This window comes from Crocuta crocuta, unplaced genomic scaffold (assembly GCF_008692635.1).
Source record: "Crocuta crocuta isolate KB4526 unplaced genomic scaffold, BGI_CrCroc_1.0 scaffold118, whole genome shotgun sequence".
Classification (NCBI taxonomy): domain Eukaryota; kingdom Metazoa; phylum Chordata; class Mammalia; order Carnivora; family Hyaenidae; genus Crocuta; species Crocuta crocuta.
Genome location: NW_027551558.1, coordinates 14,776,202 through 14,789,601, shown reverse-complemented (window position 1 = coordinate 14,789,601; position 13,400 = coordinate 14,776,202). Strand labels below are relative to the sequence as shown.

The window sequence follows — 13,400 nt, the reverse complement described above, 5'->3', positions numbered from 1 at the left end:
GTGGAAAAGGAACTGAATACAAGAAAATAAAGACAACAGATGCAGAAAACTCTTTCTAGAAACTTTACAGTAAAAGAAGGCAGAGTAACAGGGCTAGGCTGCAAGGAGAAACCGATTTGGAGTAGATCAGGGAATCTATGCCAATGTGAGATTCAGTATAAGTTGCTATTTGTCTTAGCCTAAGTTCTTTAAAACATGTCTGAGGAAGAACTTACATGCAAGTAAGTTATTTTTGCACCCAAACCCAAGGAAAGGGGTTGGATGACTAAGGAGAAGAGAAGAAAGAAGGGAAGCCAATTTAGGAATGTATTATCAGCTCATCACCACCAGAAAACTGAGGTTAATCATGCTAGAGTCCCTCCTAAGCATCATACAGAACATATTCAGAATTCTTCACCCAAAGAATGGAAGAGAGGAGTTCACCACTGGTCAAAAGTTGCCTTATGGGGTACTGACTCCCCTTCACTTCCTAATTTGCACACATCTCCAAATGGTAGAACAGATTCAAGAGTCCCACTCAGAGGTGGCAGAAAAGCTCAGGGCAGAAAATGGGACAATTGGTATAGCTGCAACCAATACCTACGAAGTTAAGTCTGTATGTAGCTAGTTGCTGTAGTAACAGCTAGAGTAAAAGATGGACCAAGAGAATGTGAAGCAAGGCACAGAGGTGTCTGATAGAAGGTCTACCTTGATATTCACATACTCCACATCCTTTCCGGTCTGAAGAGATGAAATGGATTGTATCTGGTTCATAACAGAGTTGGCACATAGGTTCTACCAATTCTTGGCCTGCAGACTTCCCTGCCTCTGTTTGAGATTAATTACTCCAGGTAGCAGTGATACTAGACAAGTAAATTAAGTGAATAAGGATTTTTACTCATTCCTGGTGACAGATTCAAGAAATGTTTTAGAAACATCAACCAATTAACTCAATATTTTATGAGCACATACTATATTCTAAATCTGCACATAGTTGTATAGATTGTCAGAGACTATTAAATACGGTCCTTGCTTTGATAGTTCATTAAGGGATTACTGAATAGATACATGAGAAGAGGTCTAAAAATAGTAGAAGGCTGGATATAATTAAAAATGTTTAATAGGACTGTGTCAAGCTAGTAGATATTTATGGCAATGTTTCTGTTAGAATAAGTAGAATCTCAGATTTGGAAAGCAACTATGAAAGCCATTTGTTTTTGTAGAAACATCAAACTCTCAATGTTGGCAGAAACTCTCTCTGGGTAGTCAGACTAGAAGTGATTTTTACTTTCTTCTCTAAATATTTCCATATTTTCCATAATTCCCACATTAAACATGTATTACTTTTATATTCTGAGAGTATTTTTTTAACATAACCAAAGGATGTGCAGCAACTAGAACTTTTATACACTGCTGATGGCAATGCATAATGGTATAGACGCTTTGGAAAAACAGTTTGGCAGATTCTAATAAAGTTAAACATACACTTACCATACAACTCAGCAATACTACTCCTAGGTATTTATCCAAGGTAGAGAAAAATGTTCTTTCTGTCACTCTCCCTCTCACATGTGTGTATATATGCCTACACACAAACACCACCACCACCACCACCAATGTTTAAAACAGCTTTTTAATTTTCACAAAAACTGGAAACAACCTACATGTCCTTAAACTGATAAAAGGATCAACTGTAGTACATCTTTACAATGGAATACTACTCAACAATAAGAAACAATGTACTATTGATAAACAAAACATGATCAAAGAATATCAGATGTATTATACTGTATGAAAGAAGCCAGATTCAAAAAGTTGTATAATTGCACTGATAGAACATTTTCGAAGAGGCAAAATCATAGGAACAGAAACTGATCAAAACAAAGAAGGACCCATAAAGAGCTGCTGAAGTAATCAAACGAATTGACTAAGATGCATTCTACATGAATCCTTGACAACCAAGAAGGAACAAACATCTGAGAACCATTAGAGAACCCATAGGCAGAATTCGCTGACTCTCTAAATATAGAAGCAAAGAACAAGAAACCAAAGTCTACTCTAGAATCATAAACCCAAAAGGACACATGATCCGTCATGGTGACTATACCAGTGAAGATTCTTTACACTGCAAATGACCGAGACTAACTCTGACTTACGTCAGCCCAATGCAGAAAAGAAAAATGGTGGTGAGGAGGTATTAGGATTCAGAATAACTTACAAGAGAGAAGGAAATGCTGAGCAACAGGGTGTCAAACAACTCTCATGTGTCACTTCAAAATCTTCACCACTGCTGTGGCAGCTGTTCCATTCAAATTGCAACCAGCTTAATGCAGGTACAACTGGACAGCACCTAGCCTACCCTTGTATACCTCTCATTTCCTGTGTTGGGTCTCCTGTGTGTGCAGAAACCCACTAGATACTAGGGCATGCAAGCCAGAAGTGGGGACTTAAGAGCATGGGGACATACCTGACCAATAGGAAATAGTAGCCCATAAATAAAGGTTTATCCTTCTCTTGAAGTCAGAGTAGCATCTCTCAGATCCATTTTGAAAATTTCTGAAATCAAGTCCTTGGCATTAAGGACCAGTAACCAGTAGCGATGGCCAACTCAACAACTTATCTTAGTATTGATCATCTTTTTCTCTGTTTCATTACTGCTGCCACAAACTCTTTGAGCTCATTATCAAAAATGATCTACAGACCACGCTTCCCAAGCCTTGCTTCCTGGGAAATCCAGGCTAAGACAAGCAGGCCTTGATCCATTATAGCTCTGGATATTTCAGCGACAGAAGTGTATGGGCTATTTCTTAAGGCTGATGGCACCAGTGGACTCAGCTCTTACCAACCTCGAACCACTTCCCAGGAGACAGCCTGATTGACCCAGTTTAGGTTACATGCACACTCCATCAAAGGGCATGAAACTTCATGTTCTTATCTCAACACAATTATTTGGACTGGTGACAGTTTTCCAAAGAGTGTGCCAAGATGGGAAACAGAGGGTGACTTGTTATGTAGTTACAAGTTGCTTTTTGATCATGTTAACTTATCTTTAAAAAAAAAAAGTACTGTGCATGTGGCATACTAGCCCCTTTGTGCCTTAAGTGTAAGTTTATTTTCTCCAAGGAATCAATACCTTACTAGACTATGGTTACATCCTTAAAATAGAAAATGTAAGCATGAGTCAAGTATATTATAGTATTTTCTGGTAGTTTTTTCTGATAGCTCAAAATTATTAGTTTGAATTTGGAAAGCTCATACCTTAGCAATTATTAAGATATGCCAGGTTCACTTTTCCCTCACTCTCATTTTGTCTCTCTCTAGGCTAATATCCAACACAGGTATTAAGCACTTGCCAGCTGTTCACAAGATTCAATCTCTCCAAAAGGTTCTACTGTAAGTTTTTTCTTGAGTATTTACCTAATCAATAGATGCTTGCCCGACAGCCGCTGGGCCTGTAATATGTATTGTTTAGCCTAGATCCTCCCAATATGTCACTCTGGGTGAGCAGAGGTAGGAAGGCAAAGAGCAAGCAACCTTGGTTTTATCTGAAAGCCAGCTAAGCTCAGTTTGAAGACAGCAGGCTCCTCAATAAGAGGAGAGAAACTGTTTCAACAGAAACAGTTTGTAGCAAATCAAGCAGTCTCTCCTTTCTTCACTGTTTAGTGTGCTCTACTCCCTTCCTGCTGCAACTACCCCACCACCCCAGTCTTCTCCCACCCTCACCTCTTCCCTCCAGTACTCTCCTACTATGCTAGGCATAAAGAAACTACCTGACAAACAAATGCACACTGTCAGCAAGATAATCTATTTGCCTTTTCCCAAGACATATGTCGTTTTAAAGAAGAGGAAAACAATGCAGAGTGTAATGTCAAGTGTATTTTCAATAGTGCAGTTGTAAGAATCTGTCCAAAAGGAAATGGTAGGGAAGGGGTATAAGGAGCTATGTACAAAGAGGTAAAGAAAGAGGGAGGGAGAGAAAAAGAAAATCTCAACATTTCTCATATTGTTCTAAGCAGTTTACCACTTCTGCTTTCAGTTTATTTGTTAAATCTGACCCAACAGGCAAGCTTGATGGAAGGATGAGGGACACAAGCCAAAAAGTGAGACTTTCCCCACCCCTTCATTTAGGAAGAGAAAAATCAATGATACAATTTTTCCTGTGACCCAAAGGGGAGAGATGGAGGTCAACTAGCTGTAAGAGGGGGACTGAGATGGGAGGAAGATGAAGTCCCAACCTATAGTGAATGGAGAAGTCTGGTTTGGAGATGAAAGGTAGCTTGGTCATACTGAGCAGGCAAGGACAATAAAGGAGTCTATTAGAACCTTAACACAGTGAAATTCACTAAGAATATGTTCAGAGACAAAAGACTGCATGTCTGCAATTTAACTTTTAAGAACTGATATACTGAAGAAAATTAGATGTCATTTGTTTCTGTAACTTTGAACTCATCTTTCAGAACAATAACCAAACACTGCCTCATCTAAAGACCACATCATGGCAAGAAAATTAAATGTGGGAAGGTTACATGAGTGGAGCTGGCCTAAATACTTAATGTACCTGTTCTTTCTTCTAGAGACATTCAAGATAATATAAACCTCCACACAGTTGAAAGAAATTCTTTCATGGGGCTGAGTTTTGAAAGTGTGATTGTGTAAGTAAAGAAAAAAACCTCCAATGGAGTAACATTTGGTTTTTCATTTAATCATCTTTCTCTTAACAGGATGCTCCTTTTGTGTTTGGGTAACTTTGGCATTTCACCATTTAAATTTCTCTCTGGCTCAGTATTTTCTTCTCATTTCCCATCTTTACATTTCAGAATCCCAACATGGAGTCATGTTAATAATTTATGATTCTGTGGTGCGATTCAAGTATTTCAAACTGCTCTTTGAGTGATGGTCTCCTGTGATGTAACATCTGTTCCGAAGGACAGAAGAACTCATGCATCAATAAAGCTAGTTATTGCCTGGCAAGGCTTTTGTTGCCCAAAGAAAAAGATCAAGAAGGAGGCTGAATTCAAAAGACAGTCTCTCATAACCATGCCAAGCAGCTCCTATTCAGCCCCATGCTGGGCATAAGATGACTTCTCATTTTCTTGAAACAATCACTTTTTTTTTTTTTGAGCCTGAGTTACTCCCTCTGACTTTGGGGAATATTTTTAAATGCACTCTGTGCCATTAATGGACTACTGTGGAATCTTTTGTATTAGGAGTCCATGTGGCAGTTTACCCACTCCCCAAAATGGCCAAGTAATTGAGTGCTAGAGCCTACTTAAGAGTTTGTGGGATCCATCGAAATTAGGTTAACGGAATGGCATTTAGGAAACTGGTAATTGCTATTACACCTGTAAGGAAAGCATTTTATTCTTCCATTTCACAAGTTGTTGCACTTTTAAAAAATATACCAATGTGTGTGTTTGTGTGTTTGTCTTTAAAATATGCCATTACGTACAAAAGGTAAGTTCCAGCCAGGAAAGAATTTTAGTCATTTTCAAAGCAGCAACATGATTCAGAGACTACCCAGAAATACAAAAAAGAAAAGGGGGGAGAAACAGTAGCGATGAGGACATATTGAAGATTAAAGCTAAGCACAGGATTTGATGTAAATTAATTACAAAGAACAATAGAAAATGTTTCAGAGAGACTAGTGGAGGAATTGCAAATATGAAGGAAAAGATAAAATTCAAGACATGTATTCAGAGTACACAGTATTACAGCAACAATTTTAATGAGTACTGCCTCAGCTTTGCATTTAATACACTGATGATATTCAGAACTTATGTGCACGTGTATTGGAATAGTTGATGGGGCATGGGAAATAGGAGTGAAGGAGAAAGCAAAAGAAATGAATTAAAATATAAACAGAATGAAAAATGTTCAAAATAAAAGCAATTATTCTAAGAGTGAAGAAGCATCAATTTATTCTGACTAGCCTGTGATGTGAGGGTTAAAAGAACAGTTTAATGAGGCAGTGGTGTTCTGTCTAAGATGGGCTTTAATGGTAAGTGGGATGTAACCAGGCAAAGGGCAAGCAGAGGAAACAAGCATCAAGGATATGAGGGTTAAAAAAGAAGGACTAAGGAAGATAGAAGGAGTCTGGGGGAAATACCAAGTACCTGAGTAACATCAGCCTGGCGGGTTAGAGCACAAACAGTGAATGGATTGCCAGGCTACATTCTGGAACGAGACGAGTGATCAGTGTCACCAGTTGTGCCTAGATATCTGTGCTTCTTTAAATCTTGCTCAGAACACAGGTGTCATTTTTAAATCCAGTGATTCAAAGTCACATGATCTTATATCTATTAACAGAATATTTTATGAAAATATATCATTAAGTAGGAGTGTGCTGATATCTGCACTGTTTTCTACTTTGACACATAATATTTTTCTCCAGAACATAAGACAGAAGAGAAGGCAAGAATCCTGACCTAAAAAAGGTCTTACCTCTCACCAAGTGTAGGCCAAAAACCTGAGGAAAATAAGAACGTAGGACAGAGCCTCACAAACCCAAACCTACAAAAAAAAAAAAAAGTGCAGATCATGGCTGCTCTCCTCTGACTTCTGTTCATGGACACTACGTAGTTCCCCAGAATTTAGAGCATACTTTCCCGAGAGGATAGCTTTCTTAGGAGTCAATACTTCTCAGACCTATCTCTAAAGGATAAATTCCTTTTTGTGAGAACAAAATCTTTTCTTAACCTCGGATGGTCCTTAATCCATAGATAATAGCTTTGGAAAATCCATACTCAACACAGCTTAACATGACAATTGTTCTTAGTTTGGGTGATACCTGTGGATGCACGGGCATTTTCTCCCACTAGAAATATCCGGAAAAGAAAACATGACACAAAATGGCCTAAGGACTGATAACACTTTCTATGCACTGGCATTTTTCAGAATCCTTAGGCCCTGTTCTAAAAATACATTTATCATACATATACAACACAAATATAATTATCACACACACTTTAAAAAACAACAACTCAATAATGAAGGCTTATCAGATACTCAGCTAGTGACTCAGAGGAAAATGAGCAATAAAGGTCTACCATGTTGAGGCCTCTGAGTCCTTTCCCACCCCCCCAACCCCCACCCTCCTGCAACCAGAGGGCCTGAATTCAAACACCGAGCAATGGCTAACTAGTAGAGTGGCTTTAAATTTGGGGAGAAGATAAAATGAGGTTACATGTCTATCAGCTCCCACACATCCCAGCCACAGGAGAGGCTCACTCCATGTGCATTTCCTCCCTTCCTCAACTGGCTTCCATCTCTTTTGTCTACCCCAGTGAGCTTTAATAGGCCAGGTCAACTCCAGTACCTTCACTCTTTAGGCTGAGGGCAGTTTCTGAGCCTCCTGAGCCTTTACTAAGGCCACCTCTATGTAAAATTTCAAGAAAACCATGATCCAGTTATTCTTTAGCTAATATGGTGCTCAGGTTGTCCTGGTCATTGTCATCGTCACCATCATCAGCATCATGTTTTAAAACCAGCACTGTATCTCTTAAGAGGCTAGTAGTTATACTTCATAAATGTCAGCTTCTCTTTGTGAGTATCTGAGTGCTACAGCCTAATGTAAACCCCAGGGCAGGGGTTGTGGATATCATTTAGTTTTTGTGTAAAGAAAAAATTCTATCCCCTTCCCCTATGATGGTATCTGTTGATTGAAAAAACTCCATAAAGACAAAGGGTTACTTTGAATACAATAATTCTTCTAAATTAGCCTCTATGATACATAATCATAATAACATCTATTTGCAGGAAATATATGTACAGAAAATTCTATCTAGTCTACAGAAACATAGGTGGAACCCATATGGATTTACATACCTCTCATGTTAGATGAAGGGTCAGCCAAACTTGGACCATTAATTAGTACAGGTTTTTACAAATGAACATTTTGATGGCAGGGAACGCTGCCATCGAACCTAAGTAAGCAAGATGGTATCCTGCTCATGAAAGGAAGGAAGGAAAAAGGGAAGGAAGGAAGGAAGGAAGGAAAAGAAAAGAAGAAAGACAAAATCCATTCTTTTCAATAGGCCTCTATTACAAAACATTTTCTACTCTATTAGATTTTAAATTTGTTCAAAACATTTGTTGGGGCGCCTGGGTGGCTTAGTCGGTTAAGCGTCCGACTTTCGCTTAGGTCATGATCTCGCGGTGTGTGGGTTCGAGCCCCGCGTCGGGCTCTGTGCTGACTGCCAGCTCAGAGCCTGGAGCCTGTTTCAGTCTGTGACTCCCTCTCTCTCTGACCCTCCCCTGTTCACGCTGTCTCGCTCTCTCTCTCTCTCCTAGAAATAAATAAACATTAAAAAAAAAAAAACATTTGTTGACACTGTTTTAGGAGTACCTATATAAAGTACTTATGTAATATCCTCCATTTTGCCTCTTGGCCCACAAAACCTAAAATGTACTGCTTGGTGCTTTACAGATAAAGTTTGCTGATCTCTTGTGTTTGATCCAAAATCTCAGGGATCTACATCCCACAGGCTAGGGGCAGCTGCTCCAGCAATTCACTACCTGGGAATGGTCTGACAAAGCAGTCAGGAGGGTGGATAGCTGGGGTGCACGCAGCTAAGTTGAGTGTAGGAGTGTATAGCCACTTTTATGGCCATTAGAACTCACCAACTGGTTGCTAATGTTTTAAAAAGATTTACCCAGTTCCTTTCTGGATTTTTTTTTTTTTTGTAGGTAAACTGGTTTTCAGGAGAAAGGAAAAAAAAAAACATGCTTTTGCTGACCTGTGATTTTAAGTGTTTCTACTTACCCATTGCAAACCAGGAAATGGAGTCCTGAACATGCAGGAGCCTCGCTGGTTCGGTTTTTCAAACACTGTTATTTGTAAACCCACTGAGGCTGACAGGGGAAAGAACCTGACAGCAATGAAGAGCAAGTGGTCAAACACTCCTCAGGCTAAGCTCTCCTGACCTTGATTTTGTTTTTGTTTTCAGATCCTTCAGGAGCACAGCAGTGCAGCTCTGTCAGCCCAAGGTGTCCTTGGGTTCTCCTATCTAGGCAAACCTGCTCACTGTCCTTTGCACACTCAGGATGACTTCCACATCCAGGCCCCGTCAACTGCAAAACCCCCTCCTATTCCCACTCACAGTACTGCACGCTGCCACAGCCCACAGTCTCTGTAATTGATTTCTCTTCCTTTCTGGCTTAACCCAGAGCCACCTCCAGAAACCTCCAATAACCAGGTCTCTATGGGTCACAGGAGATGTTTAGGTTGTCTGACAGCTTAATTAGATCACTTTTTGATGACAGCCAGGCTTGCTGCTATGGATGAGCATGGGTGAGAGGCATAAGGTCTTAGAGAAAGGGGATACAGAATGTTCTTTGTCTTATAAACACTTGTCCAATAATGTATGATTTCAGTCCTGCAGGATGGCAAAGATCTTTGTCTTATCCCCCCATAGCACTGTCTCTGCCCACTAATGATGTGTGCAAAGACCTTACAGGATCCAGGTGTTAGGCCTACATGTCTTTTCAAAATTAATTTTTTCTCTGAATAAGTAATACATGCACATTATACAAGCCTCAAACATCACAGGTTATACAGTGATACATCAGCCTCCCTCCCACTCCTGTCCCTGAGCTTTAAGGGTGGCATTTTATTTATGCCAATAACCTGCAATGTCTGACCTTGCCCCAGTGCTTCCAATTATGAAACCCCCTGTATTGTTTGCATCTAACATTATTGGTTTTTTAATGGGCCTTTTATTTCAGATGGCTGAGTAAGAATGGCATTCAAGAAATACACAACTGTGCATTCAATGGAACCCAACTAGATGAGCTGTAAGTAGCCCTGACTATTCTTCCAGGCCATTTAGAGGGAAATGGCTTTTACAACAGTGGTATTTATGTGGCTTCATGTTTCCCTTCTTTCCTCAACTCCATCCCCAGGAATCTAAGTGATAACAATAATTTGGAAGAATTACCTAATGATGTTTTCCAGGGAGCCTCTGGACCAGTCATTCTGTAAGTAGCCTCTCCTGTTTCCATGTGCTACAGATCACCATGGAGAAGTTAGAAGTTAACTTTATCCAATTCAGAGAAGCTTCCCATATAGTGCTGGCATAGGGATATTTGTGTTATCTACAAAGACTTACAAGGACAATTTAGCTGATCCACATTCTGACTTTCAGCAATGTAACAGCAACAATAACAACAACTAATATTTAATGAACCCTTACCAAGCTCCAGACAGTGTTTCAAAAGCTTAAGATGCATTTTCAAATTTAATCCTTATAAAACCTCTACAGGAGGAGCTATTGTTCCCATTTTAGAGAAGGAAAAACTGGCTTCCCCAGAGAGGTTAAATAACTCATCCCAAGTCACTGAAACTTTGCATGCATTTATCATCAAACTGGTCTGACTCACAGCATGGACTCACAGCACCACTCTGCTATACATTTCTTCTATGGAAGGGAAAGCACAGCTCTCCTTCTCCACCTTCAATGTCTAAGAGTTTCTTTCCCTGAGAGATCCCCACACATTACTTATTTTTAGATCCTCTTTGCCTTAAATCTGATCTCTTGGGATTCATCTAGTACCTTGTAGCCCGGCATGAGGACCCCGCCTCCAGGTGCTGCTCCTGATCTCAGTCCCTGCCTCCATGCTCACTGGCCCCTACCCCTCTACAGGGGTCATGCTAACTGCCACCTCTTCCCTGACAATCTCAGTCAACAGTGAATTCTTCCTCCTGTGACTTCCACAGACTTTATGCTGGCAGGGACCCCAATCTCCAAGAGCTTTTTAAAAATGTGTGTTTTCCTGAGTTTTAAGCAAGGCCTGCTGCAAGAAGGAAGGAACCCAGAGGGAAGAAGTCAGATGCACGGAGAAATAGTGAGCAAAGAAATAAGCAAACATATAAAAAAACTAAAGTTTTAATAAATGATCCTTCTATGGCCTACGGTCAGTTTAGGCATTTGAGACCCACTAGCCTGCACCTCTTATTTGATAGTTTAAGCTCCCATAAGTGTGTTTATCTATCAATATCACTTTTCATTTTCACCCAAAAGCTTATATTCTCCTTCAGGCTGAAACATAATGTCTCTCTAGAACTAGCCTGTATAGTAGAGCAGAAACTCCATAAAAGGTTATTATTGACGATAGAGCATGTGTTTGACCCATGTATAGGACTCTATTTTGAAAAAGTTCAATGATTATTCCAGTACAGCTGGCTTGAGATGGGCAGTATATGCAAAAGAAGAAAGTATCAGCAAAATGAAAGCAGAGAGATGACAGCAGACTACCGTGATTTAAAACTATTCCTTCATCTCTGTAAGCCTTGGTTTCCTCACAGAAAGTTCTTCCTCACAGAAAGCTTATATTCTCCTAAGAGAATCAGACAATAATATACATCTTAACATGACAGGTCATGATGTGTGTTATGAAGTACCAAGTAGTTCACGGGCATAACAAATAGAGTGCACCAGGCATACCGTCCATGTGCTCTAATATACCAAGTATTCAGAACTTGTAATGCTTACGGTTTCCTCGTCTTCAAGTACTTGGGAGACCAACAGACTTAGAGAAAGTGCTGTTGAGGTCTTTGACCACAAGAGCAGTCTGTCAATTTCACTTACATAAAGTCCTAAGGGTTTTAAATGTTCCTAAACATGCACCTCTGTTTGTCATGGCAGAATGTGTCTGTGATGGATAGGTTTCCTTAAGTTGTTTGCACTGAGTATACTATTAAATCATAGCACCTTAACCACTCTGCTGACAACATTCAAGTTGGACTAGATCCTCAATGAGCTCATTATCCAGGAAGCCAGAACCAGAAACTGAAAGAGACCTACTAAACAACACAGACATGAATCCTCCAGCCAGCCCTCCCACAAATGGCAGCAGTAAGAGGGATGTCACCATCACAAGCAGCTCCACGGGGTCCTCAAGTTACAAGTGCATATTTCAAGGCTTTTACCTCAGGAACGTATCTGGCCAGAATAAAGTGAACAACATTTATAGAAAATCCAAAGGAATTACGAAGCACTTGGTATGACTTAAAAGTGTTGAGAGTGATAACACATTCCCACTTCTTTTCACCCCAGTGCATGAGGATATATATGCAAGATGCTGGCCGAAAGCCCAGCCTATAGTTACTAATCTCCTTCTTCTCCCCTTAAGGCCAAGAGGATTGATCACCTAAACATCAAGTCTCCTTTCTAGGGCTTTCAGGTTAGTCTGCAGATGTCTTTCCAGCCTCTGCTTGCTGAACTANAACTGCGAGATCATGACCTAAGCCAAAGTCGGGCGCTTAACCGACTAAGCCACCCAGGCGCCCCTGAACTAGGATTCTATGGCCTATTCCGTCTCTTATTCTACAGCCTGATATGCCAACCCCAGCCAAACTCTGGCCTGAGAGTTGCTTATTTAAGTGTGTGCAGCGAACTAGCCCACCTCAGGTGCTGTGAGTTAATTTGTAAGAGGCATACAGACTGTGTACATCACTCAGTGCTCAGTAGATGCTCAGGCTAAGGCTCTGACTATGTCTAGGGTACAATTCCTGCTCCCCCACATAAGACTGTGATATGGATGTTTGCATGCAGGAGGTTTACTGGGGAGTGCTATTAGAGTATGTGGGAAATACTTGCTGAGAACACAATCAGGCTAACAGGGAAGTCGAACTGCAATGCATTTGCAACAGAAGACTCAGCTAATCCCACAGGAACTGTAGAATTAAGATGGCCCTTCAAAGTTTGAATGAAGGCAAGGGGCCAGCCATCTTCATTAACAATCAGGCTGTCCCTGGGGAGGAACCAAATCTTGGCTAAGTGGAAAGAAGGCAGTTCCAGAGTAGAGCTCAGCTATGAGCACCTCAGGTGTGAGTGGTTCTAAGTTTGATCATGCATCACAATCACCAGGCATGGTTGTAAAATCTTAGATTGCTGATTCCCACCCCCCGAGTTTGATTCATCCGGTCCCGATGAATCAGTCGTGGGCCTGACAACCTACATCTCTAGTAACTCCCAGATGAAGCTGAAGCTGCTGGTTCAGAGAGCACACCAAGAATCACTGCACTGAAACCAAAGCTGGTAATTGGGAAGCTTCCTCCTGTTCCTGGGATATCTCCTCCATAAGAAAACCGTGGCTAATCTCCCCTCCCAACATACTCAGTCTTTTGTCCTCACAGTAGATACATGCAAAGGATTCCAAGAGAGCTAAGGGAGGGGCCCCCAAAACAATGATAACTCATTTACTGAAGGCAAAAAATTTTTAGTTGAGTGATAAACAGGGAACTCCTGAACACCTGAGGGTGCAAGGGTGATATGTTCCATCACAAAAAAATAGATGTGGAGAAAGCCAGGGACACACAGACAAGCTCCATTGAGTTTTAGAGGAGCAGCCTAGCATCTTAATTTCCCCCTCCAGTGTCTTGACTTTGAACATCAGTGGCCATCTGAGTTTTCACCTGACTT

General features: G+C 40.6%; 1 protein-coding gene across 2 annotated transcripts in view; it reads left to right on the top strand.

Annotated features, from left to right (window-relative positions):
• The window catches only part of FSHR (follicle stimulating hormone receptor), a 164,107-nt gene that overhangs the window by 136,573 nt on the left and 14,134 nt on the right, over positions 1 to 13,400 (top strand). Inside the window, exons 5-8 of one of the 2 annotated variants that reach the window (XM_077749244.1) lie at positions 3,301 to 3,372; positions 4,554 to 4,631; positions 9,703 to 9,771; positions 9,880 to 9,954. In XM_077749244.1, the coding sequence (XP_077605370.1) occupies positions 3,301 to 3,372; positions 4,554 to 4,631; positions 9,703 to 9,771; positions 9,880 to 9,954 (294 nt within the window). The remainder of the gene's footprint in view (positions 1 to 3,300; positions 3,373 to 4,553; positions 4,632 to 9,702; positions 9,772 to 9,879; positions 9,955 to 13,400) is intronic. The other variant, XM_077749245.1, reaches the window with a different exon arrangement.